This window comes from Excalfactoria chinensis, chromosome 3 (genome assembly GCF_039878825.1).
Source record: "Excalfactoria chinensis isolate bCotChi1 chromosome 3, bCotChi1.hap2, whole genome shotgun sequence".
NCBI lineage: Eukaryota > Metazoa > Chordata > Aves > Galliformes > Phasianidae > Excalfactoria > Excalfactoria chinensis.
The window spans coordinates 63,538,941-63,562,969 of NC_092827.1; the positions used below are offsets into that span (position 1 = coordinate 63,538,941).

At 35.2% G+C, this 24,029-nt stretch overlaps 1 protein-coding gene across 10 annotated transcripts in view; it reads left to right on the forward strand.

The window, feature by feature from the left end:
- QKI (QKI, KH domain containing RNA binding) overlaps positions 1-24,029 on the forward strand; it is a 145,093-nt gene that overhangs the window by 33,617 nt on the left and 87,447 nt on the right. For all 10 annotated transcript variants that reach the window (XM_072331939.1, XM_072331948.1, XM_072331941.1 and 7 more), the window contains exons 2-3: positions 1,938-2,080; positions 21,989-22,105. In XM_072331939.1, the coding sequence (XP_072188040.1) occupies positions 1,938-2,080; positions 21,989-22,105 (260 nt within the window). The remainder of the gene's footprint in view (positions 1-1,937; positions 2,081-21,988; positions 22,106-24,029) is intronic.

A 24,029-nucleotide genomic window follows, 5' to 3' on the forward strand; every position in this document is an offset into this window, starting at 1 on the left:
GTTAGTGTTTATACTGTATGCGAATGATACAGTTTAAAATGAATTTTTCAGCCAAGCACAAATAAAAGTGACCGTGTTACTTCTTAAACTTAGAAACCTAGGCAAAATGTGTGGCCTGTTTGAGTGTAGTGGAAGTTAATGGAAAATCTGAAAAGAATGAAAAGGAAATGGAGTCTGCCAAAAGATAGTAATATTTGTTCAAAGAGATGTGTTAAAGAGCTTCTTTGTGTGCTGGAGCCAGGCTAAATACTGCTTGTAGTCCTGTGGATTTTTTTGTGCCTGTTGCCAAAACTGTGAGTGTAGATGAAGCTGTGGATTTTTTTATTTTTTTTTTTTTTCCATGAGCTATGATTATATGATGATGAAATTTGTGTTCTCAATACTAAACAGGTGTTAAGCACCAAATTGCTATACAGTATATGTGATTGAGTATGTCAGCTTCTAGCAGAGAAACAACTTGTTCTTGAATATGCAGAGTATGTTAGAAATAATTCAGAATAATTTGCTTGAAAATGAAGTTTGCTGTGTTTCAGAAACTTGTCATTATGCAGGCTCCCTTTCCCCCAGCTTTTCTAGTGGTGGAATCTCAGCTGTAAATTGTTTGGCACAAAACCTTGGTTATGAAACAAGTTCTTATTATCTTTTTGTTTACTACTGTAGTTTAAAGTGACTTTTTGTTTCTGTGACTTCCTCTGTTCATAGTAAAATAAAATTTCTTTTGTTTTTGTTTTAATTTTGAACATTTTGAAAGCAGATGAAACAATTCTGAGTAAAGTAATGAAATAATGAAATATCTGTATTTACTTTTAATCCTGTACTTTAAGTCTTATCTTACTGATTTGGCAACAATACTTCCTTAAATGTTAGCTTTCAAATTGGAATGCAGGTGATACATGAGATGTAAACAGTTCTTCAGGGATACTGGGAATAAGCTCATTGATAATTTCTTTTAGACTAGTTTTGGTTTAGTAAGTTATGAACTGTTTCTTGCTTTATTCCTATAGCAGCAATTTAAATTCTATTTTAACGATACTAGGAACTAAGTAGAAGGTCTTGTTAAAACTCTGTATCTGTTCTCAAACCAAGCTAAGGTTCAGTGAAATTAACCTAAATTTGAACAAAGTTATCTGTTTTGACAACCGTGTTTATATCTACTCAACTTTATTTTGTATGTAAATTAATATTTGTAGATGTGTAATATAGATGTTGTTGGCAGAAATGGTACTTAGAAGACTACTTATGATGTTCCCTTGTGATGTGATTAATGTCCACGAGTTTTTCCTTTATTTGCAATGGAAAAAATAGGATATATGCGTATATATCCTATATGTATACATATATATACACATATATGTGTATGTATTACAAGCTTATCTGTTTAAGTGTGTAGGGATGACCCAGCTCACTGATTCATCATACTGGGGGATTGTCACTAGAACTATTTACTAATTTGTTGTCACATCATGTGCTCAGTAACTCCTTACTTGAACTGTCAAGTTTCTTATTGCTCAGATGCACCATTTCATTTCCAAATCTTGTAGTTGCCCCCATTTTCCCTTTTTTTTTTTTTTTTTCTCATCAAGTTTTTCTTCCTAGAAGCCTGGCTTTAATAAATATGTAAAGAGCTATTGTATACTTCTAAAATCATAAACAGTTTTGTAACTTTTCAGGAGCTTGCAGATAATTTGTACTTGAACAGTTGAATGTCATAAATAGGAATGAGTAGGCAGCAAATTTACAGTTGTGGAGAAAGTGCTTAAACTATCTGCTGCAATAAAAAAAAGAAGTAGGTTTGTGTTTTGTCGTAAAGTAATGCTCTTTTAGAAAGGAAGAAATTGACAATGAGATTAGGGAGAAATTAAAAAGAAAAGATTGTCATGATAGATTGTAAACTATTACTGTATTTAATACATAATATATGTTTTTTTCCCCTACAGAAATTAGCAGAGTACGGAAAGACATGTATAACGACACATTAAATGGTAGTACGGAGAAGAGAAGTGCAGAATTACCAGATGCTGTGGGACCTATTGTACAGTTACAAGAGAAACTATATGTGCCTGTAAAAGAATATCCAGATGTAAGTATATCTTTTTAGTCTCTAAATTATTTCATGATCCTTGTGGTCGTCTCTAAATGTAAATTTCCTCACTGAATCGCTTTTGTCAAGACACTTCTTAGGAAAACAGTCTGTGTGCTGCTTGGTGGCTTGATACATAGTGAAGCAAAATGTGAGTGGTTGGAGGTTGTGTGGATTATAATTTACCATATCTTAGATCTGAATTATCTTGTTCATTCAATGCTATCAGTCCTGAGAAATTGTGTTGTGAGTTTTGTGGGGGATGTAGTTCTTGGACAGTGTACTTTTCTCTTACTATTACTCCAAAAGTCAGTAGTTGGCCTTAGATGTTCCTGGACACCTCTTAGAGATGGTACTACCATTTGTCCCATACCTCTGTAACCAGATCTTTTGCATATAGAATTTTCCCCTAGGCAAAGTTTCTTGCATGCATTCAACTGTCAGAGTTTCCATTGGGTCAGCTTTTCTTTTGAATCTGTAGTATTTTGAAGGACAGTGGTTTCATTTAACTAGAAATATTTAGAACTCTCTGATCTGAATAATTTCTTAAAACATATTGAAAAATAGTCCTGTCAAAATCTACCCCATCCGTTTTCTGTAATCATTGTCAGAAAATTGTTAGTTCCCCCTAGTGCAGGAGTTGAAGTTGAGGAATATGCATATAAATATCTATCTGCGTATGTGTATGCATACGCATATCTGCATCCATGCCAAAAAACACTAATTCTTTTGAAACTACTTGGAACTCTAAATCTTTGAGAGGAACTGTGCATTGCAATTGGTCTGTAAAATAAACTAATATATTATTTAGATGTGTGTATGTGTTTTAGAGCTATATTAGTTCATAGCTTTTTAAACATAGCCTATTGTTGAAATCATTTATGTTATAATTGTATGGCGTGTCATTTGTGAGTAGCTACCTTAACTATTGTCTGCAGTTCTATAGAACTTGAAGTTTGATCTACTAGGATTGTGAGTTGAAAGGAAGAAAAATGAATTGTGTTGATGATTAAGCTTTTCTTCCAGAAATCAAGGGTGCAGTAGCTCAGTGCTTGTCTGGCAGTTAATTATCAAATAGATTGTAAATAACCCGGGAAGAGGTTGTCTGTGGTATGGATAAAACACTTGTGTAACACTTTGGCTGTAGGATTTCCTGACTAGCTACTGCTACCTCTTTGTTTGCCTTCAGAAGAATGCCCTTGAAGTGATCACTATTTTATAAAGCTCTTGGAAATTCAGCAGTTGGAGAGGCTTGTTCTTTGTATATTTATGACCTGCAATATAAAGGTGGTTGTTTCTTGTGAAGTAGTGTGAAAAGTTTGATAGAAAATGTTTCACTACTCTTTTGCTTGCCACTAACAAATCCTTATGCTAGCTCAAACATACTTTTCTGATTTTTCTGAGCTTGCTTGTGACTATCTTTAAACCAGGAATAGTAACTTTGATCTTACTCAATCCCATGCTTGAAGAAAGAGCAGAACAGTTTGTTCATTCAAGTGCTGCTTATTTCAGTCATGGTGTCGTCAGTTAGTAGAACTTGCCACCAGCCATGCCAGGTATTATTATATACTATTAGATTATCACTTCAACTTGATAGAAGACAGATGCATTTTTCTGGATAGGTTCTGTGTGTTGTACTCTGCAATTCATACTTGAATGGGTAGCCAATTTTGCTCTGTGTTCTTCTTGCCTACCTGTTGTCTATCTGTATTTGTTCCTGGCTCAGAATGAGTACCTGCACAGCCTTGATGATTAGTTAAGAACCAGACTATTCAGTGCATACAAGAACAGCTCTTACAGCCAATCTCGAAGTTAGGAATGAAATATCTCGCTTAGTGTTTAGGCTAATATAGTGTTCAGAAAGTCTGGAGTGTTATAGTTCCAACTTGTCTCAAACATGATATTTACTTTAAAGATAATTTAACTCGTAGCAATTGCTAATAGCACATCAATACATTCAACCTTTTATTCATATTCAGCAATTGCTTAAATTGTGATTGGATACAGGGAAGACATGCTATGCAGGCTATCAGGATGACTTTGATAAATACAGTTTATTCCTTCCCTTGCCGTCATTCTCTTCCCATTAACAATCTTGTTTACCTTACAAAGACATAAAGCTAGGTAATCGTAAAGGTTATTAGGAGGAAAGTGATGAGAAACAGTTTTCTGATATAGATTTAATTTTTCTTTAAACAGAAGCTAAAATAAACATCAGTAAACTGATGTGGTGCTCTAACAAACATACATTCTGGGAAGTATTTTGAAGTTATTTAAAGCACAAAGATCAGTTGACTGGAGTGGATACCAAATAGCACTGGAGTGTAATTTTGTGCACGGAGATCTAAATCAATTGTGAGACCTAAAGGTAATGGAATGTTATCACAAGCATGTGTGTGTTATATGCATTCCATATAGCATACAACTGTGTGTGTATGCATAAAAAGAACAGTGAATTACCATAGCTTATGTTATTTTTATACTACTATTTAGATGTTCTTGGAGTACTTACACAGAGAAAGCAATATATAAGCTTGAATTACATATCTAACGTGCGTATAAAATCCTCTTCAGTCTCCTAATAATTTTTGAGTATCTTTCATTCTGGGATTGATTCTAAGAATGTAGTTGATGTAAGGTTCAAATTTCCAAAATTAATTTTCATCTGAGTAGTTTTTAAATGTGGGCTGTGTAGAGCCTGCACTTCTAGTATTTGGAGGTATGGAGGTTTTCATGATGTAATCAGAGTGATAAATTGTCTAACTGTTGGGGTGATCTGCGGTCAGGCTCATTTTTTTTTCAGTGCGTGCTTCAGTACTATAATTATACATGCTTTTATGTATATATTATTTCCTTCTTTTGTCTTTGAAAGATGTTTGATATTTATGGAAATGTTAGTCTCAAAACTGAGATTTGGGCTATTTAGCCTTTTTTTTTTTGAGACATTAATGTGCTCCAGAAGTGTGTCAGACAAATTGTTTAGAATAAAGAATAGCTTCTGGTAGTTGTACGTAATTTGCCCCTTGGTGAAACTTATATTTTCTCTACAATGAAATCTTTGTATCATCATTTAACTTTTTGGTGTTGTGGTTTGAAAGCACTTCTAATTCATGGAAAAAATGTTTCATCACAGTTTTAAAGAGTGCATCTGCAAATATCTGGAAAATTAGAGCTTGTAGGAAATGGAAGTATGGGGGGGGTTGCTGTTGTTTGTAGGTGAATAGTTAATTCTGTCTTTAGTATTTCTTATGCTTCAATTAAGTGATTTCTTCTCTTGAATTTCCCTGTAAGTGCAGAGACTAAATTTTAATACCAATTTAAACGGTTTTTGGAATTAGTACCTATGAATATTGGACTGAATAGATGTTTTTCTGTTACAATCATGGCTTTATTTTTAATAAATGCCCTGTTAGCTCTGATCAATGTGAAATTCTCTGTTGGAACTCTTCTGTGCCTCTTCAGTATAAATGTAAGAACTCAGTAATTATCGCATCTGAAGTAGCATGTCCTTTGAGTATACTGGAGCTCAGAGGCCAGCAGTGATAAACAGCTTGTGCATGCTTTCTGACCATTTTAGTTAAAGTAGTACAACAGAGCGATGAACACAGGGATTTATTTTACTGTGGGGAACTTACTGACAAAACATTTAAATCCTTTTTCAATTTGTTAATATCAGAGTTTAATAGTATCCTTAATATGGATTAGAAAAATGATAACATCCTCTTTATTTATTGTTCTGATTCTTTTATTTAAGCTCGTCATTCCCTAATGATGAGGGAAGGAAGCTAAAAAAGCTAGCCTTGTTTACCCTTGCAGTAGTAGGGAGAGAGGGAATGTAACTCTTGTCAGTAAATAAATTTGGTCTACAGAGTAATCATCAGGGCTTGAGGAAGATTTGGGAAAACGTCATCTACTGATAGAACTACCAAGTATATTTGAAGGAACTAAAATAGTTTGCTTACTAATGAGATCTTTGGAACAGTGCTCTACTAAAAAGTACTAAGTTTAAAAATAAGCTATGTTTGAGTTGGAACATCACATATTTATGAGGTTTTACACTCTCTGGTTGCAAGTAATAAAGTAATAGATTCACTGAGGAAAAAAAAAAAAAGCCTTTGTTTAGATGTTAACAAAATGGAAATCTACAAGCCTTTTCTCCTCCTGTACCTAATGTTTCATTAGATGTGTTTTCATTACTGACAATTTGAACTGGGATTTAAAAGAAATTTATCTTTAACACTACACTATTTAGGGTATTTTCTAGCGCCCTGCTTGAAAAATGACATACATCATCATTTGGTTCAGACATAAACCTTTGAAATTGCCAAAACATGTTTATTTCAGCTTTGAAGATACCTTGAAGATTTAAAAACAAGTAAAAGAACAAAAGAAAAAAAAAAAGCCACTTGTGTGGTCTCTGATGGTAATATTCCAGGCTCTGCATCTGTTCACCAGTGCCAGTGAGCTTAGTCTATACCTCATCCTTGTAATAGTTTCTTTCTTCATATTTAACGCTTCAAGCATTGAGAACAATTACATTTGACAAGAGATTACATAGAAATTTATCTGTTAATATTACTTACATGTTATCATTTACTTCAGATTTTTATTAAGTTTTAAATAGATTTATTAGGGTATGTTGTAATTACTCTTATATTAAGAAATTCTTGAAATTAACGTCATGAGATTAAATTTACAGATTTGTCCAGCATATATGTGATATTTCTGGAAAGTAGTGGATTGTTTTTCTGGTTTAATCGCTGTTCAATTCCAACTCTCAAGGGTACGAGAACTCTTATCTATACACTAACAGTTACTGCTAGACATTGGGTGTCTTATGTATATACCATGAACGCAAGTCGGAGTGATCACATAGTGCAGGAGGATAGTAGGCTAGAAAATGACTTCAGACAGTGTGGATGACCTGCTGTTCTGTGAATGAAATAATAATTCTAGGCTTTGGTTAGAATAGGTAGTTGGTTAAATTACTCTTACTCAAAATGGTTAGTGTTGGCAGTTGCAGTGTTTCAAACTGAACTTTTTAAAGATCAACTTAAGACCTAGTCGTCAACATCTGTCATGCTTGTTTTAGCTTGCACAGTGCCTTTCATTATGGCTGGTCTCTCAATTGTAATTGTCTCTGCAGAGTTAGGCTTTCAGTGTGCAATTTATTTGATCAGAGCTGTCATCTTAATACCCTCTTTTGTTTGAATGTTCTAGAATTCTGTGCTTTATGTGCATAAATATCTTTATTTCCTGGGCTGCAAAAATATCTGTATGCGTGGCTCCAGTTGGTCATGTACTATAGCTGTTAACTTGTTTTGTCAGTTTGTGTATGCTTCCTATTCCTGATTTCTCTCAGTATTTCTACATGTTTTGTATGCTATCTCTTGCAACACTAAAAATAAAGAAGGATTGTGTACAAATATGTGTTCAAGCATAATGGAAGTCAGATGGGGGGCAGGGAGATCTGTGGAATACGCTGTCTTTAATTGGATCTTGTTCAGTCTCTTTCTAACAGTTACTAGAGTAGGAAAAGGTTTATACAGAGAAGAGGAAGATCTTATTTGTTTGCTGTTGTGACTGTCAGGTATAGTTGGGTACGCTACAGAATTTGCTGATAGCTTTTCTTGTGAATTAACATCTTGTGCGCTTTAACTAGGGTTGGAGAATTAAGTAAGCACGTGAATGCACTCAAAAGAGTTGAAGTAGAGAAATGTTTAAAATACATGTTAGTTTATAAATTGCTCCTGAGGCAGCTGAATTAGTAGTAGGTTCTCTAAGTTCTATTACTTATTTCTAGAATAAATTTGTCTACAAGCCTTCCAGGTGCATATTCATTTCAAAAAAAAAAAAAAAAAAAGTCATTTAAATAAGAATGTGAACTGTTGATTTTTTTTTAAAGAGGTAGAACATCTTAAAGTATATTCCATTTGTTAGGGCAGATTCTTAGTGCAGTGTTACATTTACAGTATTCACTGTATGAACAAGATTATTTTTTTCTATGCATTTGCTCCTCATACTGTTAGGTTACATGGCCTGTTTCCATGATTATTGTTGAGAGGAAGATTATACGCAAATTCCAGCTTAAGGAGTAAAGTTTCTATTTAGATCTTTTTCTTGTTTTCTTTTATATCTTAGGAACTGTTGCTTACCTATCTTAGTTTTGAACATTTGAATTTATAGCAAAAGACAAATGCTACCTCAGTAGATATGCATGCATGGCAGGCAGGTTCTGTTTGGCTAGTAGGTATTCATCTGGTTGGTATATGTATCTACTCTATGTATTTAGTTAGTCTCTGCTGTGTTTTAAAGCCAGTAAGAGCAATAGTTGGACTTGGTTGTTTCATTACAATTACTTTGACAAAAATATATTTATGCACAGCTCTTAAACTGTTTGGGTGTTTTTTTCCTCATTAAGAAGAGTATTGAAGTCTAATTCTGTGAAGGCTCTGATTTCTTCTGAAACTTGCTGACCTGACTTTAAACTGTTTATTATGTTCCTTAAAACATTGTGTATGGAAACAAAAAATAATTCTCAGTTCTCTTTTTGCACCTTACCTGCATGCATGTTAGTTTCTCTTATTCTGTAACATAATATCCCCCAAGATCCCATCTTCCAGGAAAGCTCAGTGTTGTGTGTATTCATCCACCCAACGTTTAGGCTTTTAAGTTGCTTTGGTTTGTTGATAGTTCCCCCTCCTGCCCTCAGAGGCTTCTGTTTCTTTATAGTGTTGATATATGCTTGAGAACTGTACTTTAGATGTGATTTTTAAACAATCAGAACATACTGACCTGAAAAATTCAGGTTTGTCCTAAGCATAAAGTTTGAGTTGGTGTTGGAGGATACTGAGAGCTTTATCTTGATGTTAGTGTTAGAGTGACTTCTCTGGGAAGATCAGTGGAATTGACTAAAAATTGTCTTAAATATGTAGCAGTTTCTCTGATATTGTAATTTTTTCCCCCCACCAAATGCATGTGATCTCAAAAAGTAAATGCTTCATGAAATAGCTCTGTCTCCCTGCTGCAGAATTTTTTAACATCATAATTACTGGTAGTGACAAGTCAGTCTCCATTTAATGTCTTCAGTACGGATGGTATGAAATATATTACTCAAGTTAGCATATTAAACTTCCACATCATACATCATAACATCATCTTGTTGAATTTTACAGTTTGAATTGATCGTATTTGATCACATTTATTTTTTTTTAAGTGAGGATCTCCTGCTTTAAAAGGGAAGCAAAAAACTGTCACCAAACACAAACTAAAATAATGTTTCTTGGACTTCAATCTGTTTTGAAAATAAGATTTCTTTGTTTTTTTCCTGCCTTCCACAAGTGCAAATTTTTGTCCTTGAGACCTGGAAGGCTTGTCAGGCTTTCTGGAGGATTTCCTGTTTCTTCAAGGTAATATAGTGGATGCACAAGTTGAACGGGAGAGAGATCTGGAAATCTGGCTTTGTAGTATATATAGGGCTAGAGATGCAAGCTACTCCTAACAGGTTAATTAACATATGGATCTGAAGCACATTGCAAAGCTTTATAGTAACTTTTTAATTAACTTCTTTTTCCTGCTGGAAGTGAGCTGCGTTGGTGTCCTTTAACGGACAGAATGTAATGCCTGTTTGTCTCCTTCCTTTTAAAAGCTCCTAGGTAAAAAGCAGAAGCTAGTTAGAGATGAACTTGAATGAATTTTGAATTGTTAATACGCTGCTACTTAGTTAGCAGAAAATCTTTGGGGTAATTGTTTCAATATTATTTGAAAGGCAAATGTAAAGGTGCTGTTGTAACTAATGCTAGCTCTGCCTGCCTCTGTGTCCTGCTTCATGCTGACTGAAGTACATGATTCTGTGGTGTAGATGTGATGAGACTTGCATCTTTAAATTCCCCTGACCAGCTGGCATTACGGGCCCTTCTCTGTCTCGCCTTTGTATGTGTAATAGCTTCTGACAGATAGATTTATGTTGAAGTTTGGTGTTACTGTTAGCAGAAGCCCTTTTGAGGAAGAATCCCAAAATGCTAAAGGAAATACTCAGATGTTTGTAATTCGATATATGTTGTGCGTTTCTGACCTGTGCTTCTGCATCTTGATTTGTATTTGCAAACTGTTGTAGGTGTGGGAGTTATACGTGCACATTGTATGCTTTTGTAACAGCCTTTCCAGAGGGTGAATGGAATTGTTCAATTTCTGATTTGAAATATGATCAACAGCAAGAAGCATTTTTTTTGTAGTACTATTTGGACAAGAGCAAATAGACATCAAAAGCTACAAGACTTTTTCCTTTCACTAACGGTTAAAGTGTATCACTTGATGTCTTATGATAGAATTATACAAAGGCTTCTAACTATATAACCCTACTGTTTTTCGATTTTGAGAGGGGGCTTGTTTTATAGATATTTTGAGTAAATAGTTTGAAGTTACTTTGTTGAATAATATTTTCTTGGCATGAAATTCTGGACACATTAATGTATGTTTATGTTTTGGAAGGTTAAATAACTTGCCACTCTTGCTGGGAATCTTAGCATTTACTTAAGTATAACATCAAAACGTGTTTCTGCTTGGTCAGCTCTTTCTTTCTGGGGGAGAAAAGAGGAAAAAAAGACTACATTTATTTGATAATTAAAAACAAAAGGTTAAAAAGAAAAAAAGAAGAGAGGTGTGGAATGGTGTCCCCTAAGAATAAGAATTTCCATTTCTGCAAAGTGTTTGTAATAACAGTATCACCATCTGCAATGGGGCTCCAATTTAAACATATCTTTCTCACTTCTAATTACTGAGAATAGGAAGCAGTGTACAGCAGAATTGCCAACTTAAGTGCCTTGGGTAATGTCACATGTAGTCACATCTAATTAAAAGGTGTTATTATGGAAATGAGTTGTTGGACTGTATATCCTAAGGATCCTTTGTTACTGGAATATGAGTTTAATGATGTAGACTGTGAGGCTTGGAGGGCACTGTTGGAACCTACAATTAGGTTTTGGAGACCAACTTACCCAGAGCACAACTTGTTAATTCTCTGGGTAAATGTGTCACAATTCCCAAGTAGAGCATGGAATTGAACAATTTTTACTCATCTCCTGGTGTTATTGAAACTGATTTCTTCTCGCTGTTCTGAAAACCTCATCTTAGTGAATAGGATGAAACAGATTACTCACTATCTTTCTTAAGCATGCCTACTGTTAGATAGTTCATGGGATCTGGTTTCCTGAAAGACTTTCTGTTAACAATCTTTCAATTACTGTTTAAAGGATTTTATGACTACTTAAAGGAGGAAACTACCAAACTGTACTGTGGGCCTTTAAATCATTGTAAGTGGGCCTCTAATGATAACAGAGATTTCTATTTTAAAAGCATGAAATTGTTAATTTGTCTATCTTTACAGCTTTCTCACTTACGTTGATAATTCTAAGCAATTTAAAATCCAATTATTTCCAAAATATGACAGTAATTAGATTAATGTTTCTACATGAACAGAATGTCTAACATAAAATATGTTTGGAGGGATATTATTTTATACTCTTGGAATGAAAGTGAAACTACCCTATTAAGATTATTATTTTTTAAACTTGTGACGTGAAGAGAAGGGTTAATGTTTTAGATCTTACATGTGCAAAAGCACATTTAAAAGCAAGTGCGCAGTTTGGTACATATGGAAAGCAAGGAGAAAAAGAAGCAAAATGTAGTACAAATGGAAGCACTTATATTAGGTGATAATAGGACTGTTTTTAATTAAATATGTTGAAAGAACAAATTGATGTTTCTCTAAAGATCTAAAGCTAATATATGTAAACAGTTTCCCGACTTAGAAACAGTAAAACTGAGATTAGGAGCTGAAAATAAAAAAATGTTTTTCACCTTGGCTGTGTTTGACATGTCATGGCTTTTGTCTCTGATAACTGATAAGGTCTGTGCTTTGTTGTTGTGTGTTCTTGTACTCATAGCTGCTGATCCAGCCAGTGTTGTTGTCAGCTTGGTGAGGAATGTCAGTGGACTGGAGTGAAAGGGACATTAAGTGGCTGACACTGAGGGATGGCAGTAAATGAGATGAGAGCTAAATATATAGGATTGTGACATTCTAGCAGCTGGCTAAAGTCCTACTGTTTGCTGCTTGGGTATACTAGCCTTAAAAAGGAAGAGAATGCATTGTAGCACTAAGAAGAAGAAAACAGCTGGTGTCTTATCAGTCAACCCTAATGACAGAGAAGGTTAAAGAGTTGAGTTTGGAAGGACAAACTTTTAACGAGTACTTTTATTAGGTACAGAAAATGTAAATTCTCAATTTTAAATAAATTATTTTATGAAATTCGACTAAAGCTTTTCAGCATGCCATGACTCACCAAGTACAAAAATAAATGAGGACCTAACATTCGTCCAAAAAAAGTAATTTGAAAAATTAATTTACTTTTGTGTCAAGCTGTTTGTTAGGTTATGTTACGATAATGTTCTTGCAACGCTTCCTTGCTCCTTAATGGAATTCTTGGGAGCATGTTGATACTTGATATCTTTAATATTAAATTTAGAAAAAAACTCTTTATTGTCGATAAAAGCAAATGTTTTCAGGTGGTGCAAACTTTGTATGTTCCAATTCTGCTCCTTTTATTAATGATATAGAAAAGTATTACTGTGTGATTTATTATGTATGTACAAAATTAATGCTAATGTTTGGAAAAATCACTGCTCAATTGCATAGAAGGCTCTCTTTTTTGATACACAACTGTAACTCTATGATGGCTGCTCCAAAAGTAATAACTCCTGTTTTATAGTGCATTGTAGCTGATAATTTTCTTTATCTAGCAGTGTTATTTTGCTCTTGATTTGTAATCTGTTGTAGTTTCTATGGAAATAAATAGGAGGCATTACTTTTGGAGCAACCTACATGTCTATTAATTTTTGTGTGCTGTAACAACAATCAAAATATTAAGCTAGAAATGTGACTAACACTTCAGCTGGAAGATTAATCTTGCTTGATATTTTTTACTGCTGCTTTTTGCCTCAGTTTCTACTGTTTTGTTTTGTTTTTTTCTTGAATTCTTCAGTTTTTGAACCCAAACTAAATCATTTGTTCTGGTTTACAGCCATCAACTGCCTCAAAGAAATGAAGACCTAAGCCTAATTTTTTGGCTTTTCAGCAGATCAATGGCTGCTGAACAGGCCCACTTTGTCCCCTTTTGTGTCTGAGATAGATGCCTGTGCTGGTTGGGCATCCTGGAAGCACCCTCTGTTGAGGGTGGTGGGAAGGGTAGCAGGACTTTCTCTGAGAGAAACTATGGGCTAAGTAGAGTGAAACAGTGCTCGTTTTCTCCAGAATGGTCTTTTCTTGCCTTTATATTCTTCAGCATATACAGATTCCTTGTCCAGCACTGTGATCTGTCGCAATGGGGTGAGATCAGGAAATCCCAAATCTTGTCTCCTTAGGAGGAGCTTATCCCCTTAAAGCTTGTTTTGGTGGCTTGTGGAAGAGATGTGTAGCCACTGAAAGCTTTATTAGAAAATATGAATAACGACAGATGGGGCTCATTTGTCTTAATGTTAAGAGCTATTTTTCCCCGTGATAAGGAGTGGCTTCTCCTTGTTCTGAACTTCCTAAGTGTTTTTTTTTTACCAATTTAAGATGGTCTTGCGTTAAATTAATGCAGTCATTTGTGGTTATCTTTTTGACAGAGTGTTTAAATAGGTACATGGGAGTTCAGATTGACTATGTGTAGCTTGTTGGTGCATGAGATAGGGTTTTCAGACCTTGTGTAAAAGAGATTAGAGAGATTTGAGTGTCTTTGCTCAGGGAATTTAGTGCATTGTGTTTAGTCAGATTTTATTTTTTTGTATATCCCTATACAGAGAGATTTATTGAAATGGAGCTAGGTTGTGATTTGAAAGTCTTCTGTTGCATTGGTGTGTGATACCATTCTTCAAGTGCTGGTTACCTTCCAAATTAGCACAGCAGACCTTCTGGATCTCAGGCGATATGTGTATTGATCTAACAACTTAAAATTCAAAACTGTGTGACATATACATGACCACCACCACAAACAGTAACAAAATTGTAGTGGATTTAGTAAATAAACCTTTATCCCTTCTACTTATCTAATGCAAGTACAGGCTATTTATACTATTAGCTTTCTTTCCATGTGATTATTTAATTCTGCACAGTAAAACTAGAAACAGTTCTATTGTTAGAGTTACTGGTCAGAAATTTAATAATGACTCTTAATTCTCTCAAACTTTCTAGTCTGTTTATCAGACTTTGCTTCTACTTGAAGCAGATTAAGCAGTGCAACTTCTGCAGTGTTGTGAAACTACTTGAGGACCTGACATATTTTTTCATCTTTTACTTCAGGAACTTGTACACATTGCCTTACAAAAGCAGGTGGAATCTTCTACGCAGATGAGCTAAAAATAGATTTTCTGTTCTATATCATGATTGTGATGAAAATTATAGTGGTACAGTAGATACCAAAATAAATATAACTTGAAGATTCTGATTTTTGTACATGCATTTAGTTCTTATGGCAGTACTTTGATAATGTGTCTTGACAGATACTGAGCAGATAACAAAGGAAACTATATGTTGACAACACCAACCATTATAGACTCATAGAATGGCCTGGGCAGAAAAGGACCTCAAAGATCATCCAGCTTCAACCCCCCTGCTACTTGCACAGTTGCCAACCACCAGACCAGGCTACCCAGAGCCACATCCAGCCTCGCCTTGAATGCCTTCAGGGTTGGGGTATCCACAACCTTCTTGGGCAGCCCGTTCCAGTGTGTCACCACCTCTGTGTGGAAAAACTTCCCCCTACTATCTAACCTAAACCTTCCCTGTCTCAGTTTAAATCCATTCCCCTTGTCCCATCACTATCCATCCTTGTAAACAGCTGTTCCCCATCCTTTTCATATACTCCCTTAAAGTAGGAAGGCCACAGTGAGATCTCCCTGAAGTCTTCTCTTTTCCAAGCTAAGCTAGCCCAGTTCCCTCAACCTTTCCTCATAGGAACGTGCTCCAGTCCTCTGATCATCTTAGTGGCCCTCCTCTGGACCTGCTTCAAGAGCTCCACATCCCTCCTGTACTGGGGGCCCCAGGCCTGGACACAGTATTCCAAATTCACAAGAGCAGAGTAGAGGGGAACAATTACCTCCCTCTCCCACTGACCACCCGTTTTTTAATTCAGCCCAGAACACAGTTGTCCTTCTGGGCTGCAAGCACTGCCGGCTCATATCCAGCTTCTAGTCCACCAGGACCCTTAAGTCCTTCTCTGCAGGGCTGCTCTCAAGGAGATCTTCCCCCAGTTTGTATAAATACCTGTGTTTGGCTGTATTGAACTTCATTAGGTTTTCATGGGCCCATGTCTCCAGTCTCTTCAGCTCCTTCTGGATGGCTTCCCTTCCTTCCAATGTATTGACTGCACTGTTCAGCTTGGTGTCATCTGTATGCTTGCTGTGGGTGCACTTGATGCCATTATCTATGTCATTGATGAAGATGTTGAAGAGCACCGGTCCGAAGACTGACCCCTGTGGGACACCGCTTGTGACCTAACATTTAATTAACTGGGTGTTTCTACTACTGAGGTTCTTCAGTTGCATGACTTGAAATTTCTGTGCTAAAGTAAAGTAAAGCAGTGTTTAAATGTATTTCAAACTATTAGAATAATATATATCTTTTTAAATCTGAATGAAACAACAGACATCTAGTATCCATACTTGATAGCTTATTCAAAGTTTCTGAGTTAAGAATTTGGAGAAAAATTGCTTTGCTTTTAAAATTAATCTATTCTCTGGGACTTTATTTTTCTTCCTTTAATAAAGAAAGCTTTATTGCTGTTATTAGGCTGACCTGGAAAGTTAACCCAATTTTATTTATTATTTTTAATGGATCTGATCCATTATATTTACATGGGGGGGGGGTTATAAAGCTATTTGTCAGTTAAATAAGCTCTCAAAGCCTTCATCACAGAGGTTATTAGAGGTGAATAGTGTGGATTTAAAGGATTTAGTAATTCATTCTAAATCCCAGATATACTTTAAAAGGCATTTTTATTTTTTGCTTTTCTGTATTTTTTTTTCTTAAGCATTTAAAGCACTAGGATGCCTTCTGCTATATAAAAATCATATTCTGTTGATATCACGGGGATAATCTGGTTTGTCTGGATTACAGCTGCAGTGATCAGAGAGATTTAGATTCCTTCTTTTGAATGATCAGCAGTGGCTGTAGTCTGGTTGATCAGAAATGAATGTAAATGAACTGATATAGCAATCCTGTCAATAACTGACAAGTCAATCTCAGCAATTAAATTAACCTTTAAGAATTGTCATCTTTAAATGGAATATTTATATTTTTATTTTAAGGGGGCAGTTTTTATGCTGCTGTGCTGTCTTGAGGCTTTAATTTTTGTAGTACCTTGTAAAAGACTTGTTTTTATTATTGCAAGCAACATATTTTCTAAAACTTGCCAGCCAACTAAAAAAACCACAATTTTCTACATGAAATTACATTATTTATTTTTACCTAGCTTCCATAATGTAAGCTGAATCAATCTTTTAGCTAGTTAAATAATACTGTGTTGCAGGAATGTACATACTGGTATAGAGAACTTCACAATATAGTAGCCCTGGGAGGCTCAGGGATACCCTTTGAAAAAAGTCTTACTTTGCCGCCTTCAGTTTTTTTCAGGGAGTTTTTCTAATGAGCAACGTGGTTATAAATGCACATTGCTCAAGATAAATCACAATGTTTGTTACTGTAATTCTTCCTTGACGTCATGGGAGCATGTGTTGCTCTTGTCCAAGAGGGAAGGCTCTGGATGCTAATATTTTTATATAATAAGTAACAGACTTCAAAACACTGAACATTAACATAGTGCTTTTGAGCATGAAGAACAATATTTTAGTAATATATCACAATTATGTTCATATCCTTTAGTTTTGCATTAAAAAATATGTTGCTTAAACATGCTTTCAATCTTGACTAAGCTTGTCTTATTCCTACAATAATTATCAGGTCTTGCCTGTAACAAGATGAGTTCTCACTTAGTTTTGATTCTAGTATTAGAATGGTGTGGGTCAGATACACCCAGTAGATATAAATGGGTGTATCTAGCATAAGTAGATTATACGTGTCATTCACCTGCATATGTACTGTGGCATTTACTTTGTTATTTTGCTTAGAAATCTTACTTGATAAAGGGATGAAGGGAATGTTTCTTGGGCGTTGTTGTCTGCAGCCTGTCTTCTATTACCAGTAGGTGTTTCTGGAAGAGATTTCAGGAAACTTTTCATCAACAGCTTAGCAACAACATTAAAGTTAGCTTGTATTAAAAAATTAGGTATGTTATTACTACTATCTACGTTCATTGTGTTGACAATGTTAATACCATCTGCTTTGTCAGCCTCCTCTCCCTGTAATATATCATTAGAGGTCGGATCTCCTAAATAAAATTGCCAAATTCCACTGGAGCATGTTTAATCCTCAAAATACATCCTAATGCCATTAATGAAAGATTTTGCGATCTCAAAAATATTTCGGAAGCACTCTTTTTCTATTTGGTTTCTTGAATATGAATTAGTGGCACATCTGTATATGTTACCTTTTCATTCTTTGTTTTCAGTGAATCTAGTGTAATCACTAGATAAGCTGCAAACATGATGTAATTGTTTTTATTTAGTAGTAGTTCTCGTTACTACTTTCTTTTGAATGCAGTTTCGCTTTCATAGCTGTTTTCTATAGCAACGAGTGTGGTGTTAAATCATTGCAAATAGTTAGGAAGGCATGAAGTGTCTTTTTATGCACAGGAAGAGGCACTTTCTTAACCAACGACTATAAAAAATGTGGCTGGATAATCTGTGTGGGATGAGGTGGCATCCATAACTTAGAGTATTTCGATATAATATTTTTTGTGAAAGTTAAAAATGGGAGGGAGGAATGTAAATATGAACTAAAAGTCTTTGAATTCTTTCATGGTGATTTTGAATATAGAAATTTCTTAGCTATAATGTTAGTACTCCTAAGAGTCTTTGTATGAGTGTGTGTAAATGTCTAAATTTATATCACTACAGCTTCTGTATTGTCAGTAAAAACTTGTGATAAAGTTGTCACTTTGAGAATGGGTATTTGCTTGCGATAACTTAATTGAATAAACATTGGAAAATACTGTAACTAGAAAGCACATTGTAAAGTACAATAAATTGCTTGTTTATGTTTTTCTACTGTCCTATATAGTATTTAATATTTTCTGACAGATCTCTAAGCACCAGGTTTTCCTTACTAAACATACTACAGAGCTCAAAGTGTAAAATCTTACCTTCTTAATATTTATTATGCTGTAGTTTCCCGATATTTCAGGTAATTTTACATAGTTACAGTTTACATAGCTACACGGCTGTTATTTTTTTAACTGTGCTTTTTTTAAAGATGATCTAAAATTGTAATGGAAGCTATCTTCAAAATTTGCAGAAATACTGTCATAGTGCTGTCATAGTACTGTCATGACGTAGAGCATCACCTTCTGATGGATGCAAAGACTTTTTATTTCTTACAAGTAAGAAGATGGGTACACATGAATCTGTTTCAGTTAAATGCATAGACTACTTTTCTTCAGTAAAACCATACATATAAATAACTAATCAAGAATAATTGTAATTTTGCCTATTCTTAGTTAATGTCAATATAGAACATTTATTGTGAGGTACCACTGATATTTCACATAACATTTAGGCTGAATGCAAAGTGTTCATACTCAGTGTATTATATCTGTGACGCAAATAAACTTGCAAAGGCATTTTTCAGTTTATTTAAAATTGGAATAGACTTTAAGAACTTTGTAAATTACATGTATAGTAAATCATGGAACACTTGCAATAATAAAATGGTAGAATAAATTAGTTTCTAACTGAGCAAATTAGTTGTCTAACCAAAGGTGTGTTCATATGCTGTCTCTCTTGTGAGATTTGGTTAGTTTGATCTGAACTTTTTCAAATTATTTTCCAAAAACATATATATATATCTATATACACATATGTATGTATATAGATATATATATATATGTTTTTGGAAAATAATATATACATAATATATATTTATATATATTTTTAATCAGATAAACTAGATCTTCATAACTTGCTTTCAGATGTGAAGGGAAAATGCAAAATACAAAAAGCATGGTAACACATTGAAATATAACACTTCTGAAGTCCTCCAAATTCTTCAGGTTTTAACTTGTATGGAAAGTTTCTTAAGTATTGCGTTCTTGTACACTTAAAATAAGTCATGCTTCTGTCTGTGAAAGCTTTCATTAATCAGCAGCTTTGAATTTTAGCATAGTTTGTTCATGTTTTCCTTTTGTTCTGAATGTAGAAGCTGATGAAGCATGGAAGCAATGTAAAAGCTATTGGTTTTCTTGGGTAATAGTTGCTCTATATATAAGACATATAAGGCTCTTTTGTCAGAGCATTTCTGATTGAGTCAACTTGTTGAATAGGACTGAAATTTTGTCAGCTTCTAGGAGTGTCTGTTACTGCACAGTGATCATTAAAATCATGGACTAGGTCCAAACACTGGGATTCAGAGCAGCCCTTATTCTTTTCCTAATGTGTTTGATTCTGCCTGAAAATTTAAGCGATACGTAGGATACATTCATGCTTATACGTGTTACAGAACTGGAATTCTAGTACTGAGTTCTGATATTGAGTTTGCATAGGAAGATTTGAGAACATGATAAAAATAAATTTTTGTTCAACTCTTCAGAAACAAAACAAAAACATAGGAAAATGATTACTAAATACTGTGAGTAGAAGTGGTTATATTGAAGTTCAGTATAGACTTGTTAAGAACAGAATGAATAACTTCATGAAAGAAAGTATTTGGTTGCTTGTTGCTTGGGTATTTTTTATGTGGAAGCAGTTAATATTAGCACAGGATAGTTCTACTTCATTTTCTAACATGTTCTCATTCTAACAGACATTGACTAAATGCATTCATAGTAGTGCAGTCTAGTCATCTTAAATTGATCAAAGCACTTTGTGAACCGCTGATATTTATTTCTTATTAATTCACTAGGAGTAAGGTAAGCTCTGGAGGACTGGACAAGTCCAGTGTGAGAATGAAGCTGTAGGGAGTATTCCAAATTTAGACATCATGCAGTATTCGAATAACGAGTGTTCTTAAACGCAGGTGTGTATTTTGAGGATGGTGTAGAAGGAAGGTGGTAAGGAAAAGTGCAGTTGGGTGAAAGATTTGGAAAAAAAGCCTGAGAAATCCTGAGTTAGAATGTGACTGAAACAGTTCTTTGATTTTGTCCAATGTGTCTGTTTCTAACAATATTTACTGTTACGTGGCAGGTAAGAAAAGCAGTAGATACAGATATGCTGGATTCTGATAAATCTTTTGATAATAACTAGAAGGCTTAATCTGTACTGTTTTCTCATCTGTGGTTTGGTAGTCGTTTACCTGGTACCTAGTCTCTTCGGAAACTTTGTTAATGCTTTTTCCTGTGGAGCTCTCAGCTAAGGTTTTGATATGACACTCTGAGGAACTGAATGTTGACAGTAAGCTGTTAGTACAAAAGACTTTTGTCAAAATGCTAGTAATGTTTTGTTAGTACAAAAGACATTTGTTAAAATAACAACTCACTTAAACTGTATTATCAGATTACTAGTTGTCATAGTTTTGTAGTGCTGCTGTCAATATTCCACATCATAACATCATGTGCAGTATAGATCATCCATACTCCAGTTCCGTAGAATAGATGATAGAATCAACTGATCTTCCATCTCAAATGGAGTCTTGTTCCTTGTTTGGGAGTAACATTCTTAGTGGAGTAGAAACTAATCTTAGAAGGTGTCATGCCACGTACTTCTGAAGACAACTGAAATTCAAAACTAGTGTTCCTGATGTCATCAGTGTGGAATTCACTGTAAAAATGAAGAATAATGTAGTGTTGGTCAGTTGCATATGGATACAAACCCGAGGAAAGTTGACAAAGCAAAAGTAATGAAGAACAGCATTTGGAATCAACAAGTATTGGGCCAAACACAAGAACTGAAATTTTCGGGGGTGGAGAAGGGCTTCTGGTCATCTGTGATGTGTTAATAGGAATGTTGTTCATTAAATATGATTGTTCTGAGTAACTTAATTTTGTTGAGATCTCAACTGAAATATTACTATGTCCAAGCAACCTACTTCAAGAAACCCTGTTTCATCTGCCTTTTTAATGTAACTGTGTTTGCTAGCTTGTTGTTTAATTTACTTGCTTTGCTAAAGGAAATGTTGAGAAGTGGTTGTTCTGGAAAATACCTCAATTTCTGTTGATGATTGGGTGGCCAGCTGGCAGTGTGCCGGCCAGGTAGACCCCAGTCAAAAAGTATGGAAGAGCAAAAAAGATAGATATTTTTTTGGATGCTTCTTAGCTGAATGTAGGGAGCAAAGGAAGGCTAGGCTAAGAGACCTTTTAAGAAAGCTTTGTGGTGCCATCATGAGATGGAACCTACACCTGGCAACATACTAGTTCAGCCACTCAGATGTTCTGTGAGTGTCTGGTCATGCAATCAGAAATTGCTTCCTGTATATGATGCACATTGTTAGCCTAATATGGACTGTATATGTATATATTTTATGTAAGAGTTCATTGCATTTAATGTTGTAGAAGTTAAGAGTATCACTAGCCTGGTCTGTGAGATTAAACTTAAAAGCCTATTTTCACCTGAAATCTTTATCTTCCACAGTAGGGATTGCCTAGGCATTTAATATATAAAAGCTATACTTACCTCATTCTTTCGCCTCAGGAATTTAGTGTGATGTTCTAAATTGATTTAAAAAAGCAAGCAAACAATATTTGTGATGTTTTAGAGATGGAAATACATCTTTATATTAAATTTGTTTACTTTGTTTTATAGAAATACTTTTTGTTTCTCTTCCAGTTTAACTTTGTTGGAAGAATCCTTGGGCCCAGAGGACTAACAGCTAAACAGCTTGAGGCGGAAACAGGATGCAAGATAATGGTCCGAGGGAAGGGCTCAATGAGAGACAAAAAGAAGGTAAGCTCTTCAAAAGTCATGGAGTTTCATATGTAAGTTTCTTTCCGAACCATGCTTCTCTTATTCATCTTATTTTTTTGTTTGTTTTTATTCAGCGTGCTTAATTACATAGTGGTTTTTACAGACTTACTGGTTAACATAACTGACTTTGAAGAAGTTAAATATGCATGCAGCATAGTGGTGCAACTGGGAGTCTAGCTGGTAAGGTATTCTTTAGTAATAACAAGTGTCAGATGTTTCATGAGGCAAAGTTAGAATTCAAGTTAAATACATTTTTTAAGGAAGAGCTATTAATATTACAGGTGTCGTTAAGAACTTTCTTCTACTGGAGTATCAAAGGAGTGATTAGCTCAAGTAGTGTGGATTAGAAAATACATTAATGTGTTTGTGGCAGTAGATTTTGTCTGAACGAGCAAAGAAGCACTGTATTTCTGAATTTGTCTTGTGTTAAAGTAGAACTGGGACATATTTTAGGCTATTCCTTGCCCTGTCCTGCAGTTTACGTAGGTGGCCGCAAAAGTAATGCCTCCTGTTTAGTTCCATGGGATCTACAACATTTGCAAAGAGCACAATTATGCTGTTTGACAGATAAAATTCTCAACTACAGAACACTTCTATTCAATATAGTCGCCACCCTTAGCGATGCATTTTTGGCAGCAATGAACAAGAGCCTGAATACCACACTCAAAACTATTGGCACCAATGGAGGTGACCCACTGTTTCAGGGCTGTTTTGTTATTGCTAGGAAAATTTTGCCCATACAGTCCATCTTTCATTGGCCCAAACCAATGAAAATCAGGACATACCAAATCCAGACTATACCATGGGTGTGGTAGGACAGTCCAGCCAAGACTGGCAGTGTGTTCCATGGTCTCCAGACTGGTATGGAGTCTGGCATTGTCGTACCGCAAGAGAAAAAATTTCTTCTTTGGTCTAAATCTGGAAGTTTGAGCTTTCAGCTTACTTAGCATTGTGTTGTAGCAGTCAGAGCTGATGGTTTGTCTGGGTTCCAAGAAATCAAGAAGGATCACCCCTTTCTTATCCCAGAAGACAGTGCACATCACTTCACCCACTGCAGGTTGTCTCTTAAACTTTTTATTTGTTGGAGAATTAATATTGCCACTCAGCGGACTGCCATATTAACTTGGGCTTGTAGTGGTGACACCATGTCTTGTCCTTGCTAATGATGTGATCCCAGGAACTGTCGCCTTCAGCTTTGTATTGATTCAATTGTTCCTGGTAAACTTGCATGCAGTGTTCTTTCTGTTACCGTGTGAACACTTACGAGAGCCACCTGGCACAAACTGGTGTTCTAGTATTGCCATCATCATTTCTAATGTGTTGAAGCTGATATTGAGCTTCATATACAGATCCCTTTTTGTGATCTTCCAATTCACGCGGATGAGCTGATGGAGATGCTCTTCATTTTATGGTGACAGCTGTGCACAGCCATCTGGAATATAGTTTGTCTTTCATATTGCTTTTGCTGATGTGTGCCACTCACCACCTCAAAGTTCACGGCCACTGTTTGGTCTCCATAAACGTTCAGCAAGGATTGATGAATGTAAACGTACAGTTATGTTCAACATGGAGGAATTCAACGGTACACCTTTGCTTCATATGCACTTCAGTCTCAGATGCCATTTTGTCAGACTGCCCCTCTGCTGCCATCTGTTGCATGACAACAAAATGTAATGGGATATTTGCCAGAAGGTTCAAACTCTGCTGCCATACCATCAACGTCCACCTCTGACATCCTGGGCCATTACAATAAAATAGGAAGCGTTACTTTTGAAGCAGCCCTTCTATATCTGCTCTGTGTGATTAGGGAGGCTGTACTTTTCAGGATAGTCATTGTGAATGCTAAGTTATTGTGATGTTGGCTCCTGGAAGTTATTTCTATTTACAGTTTCATGTTGTAGCT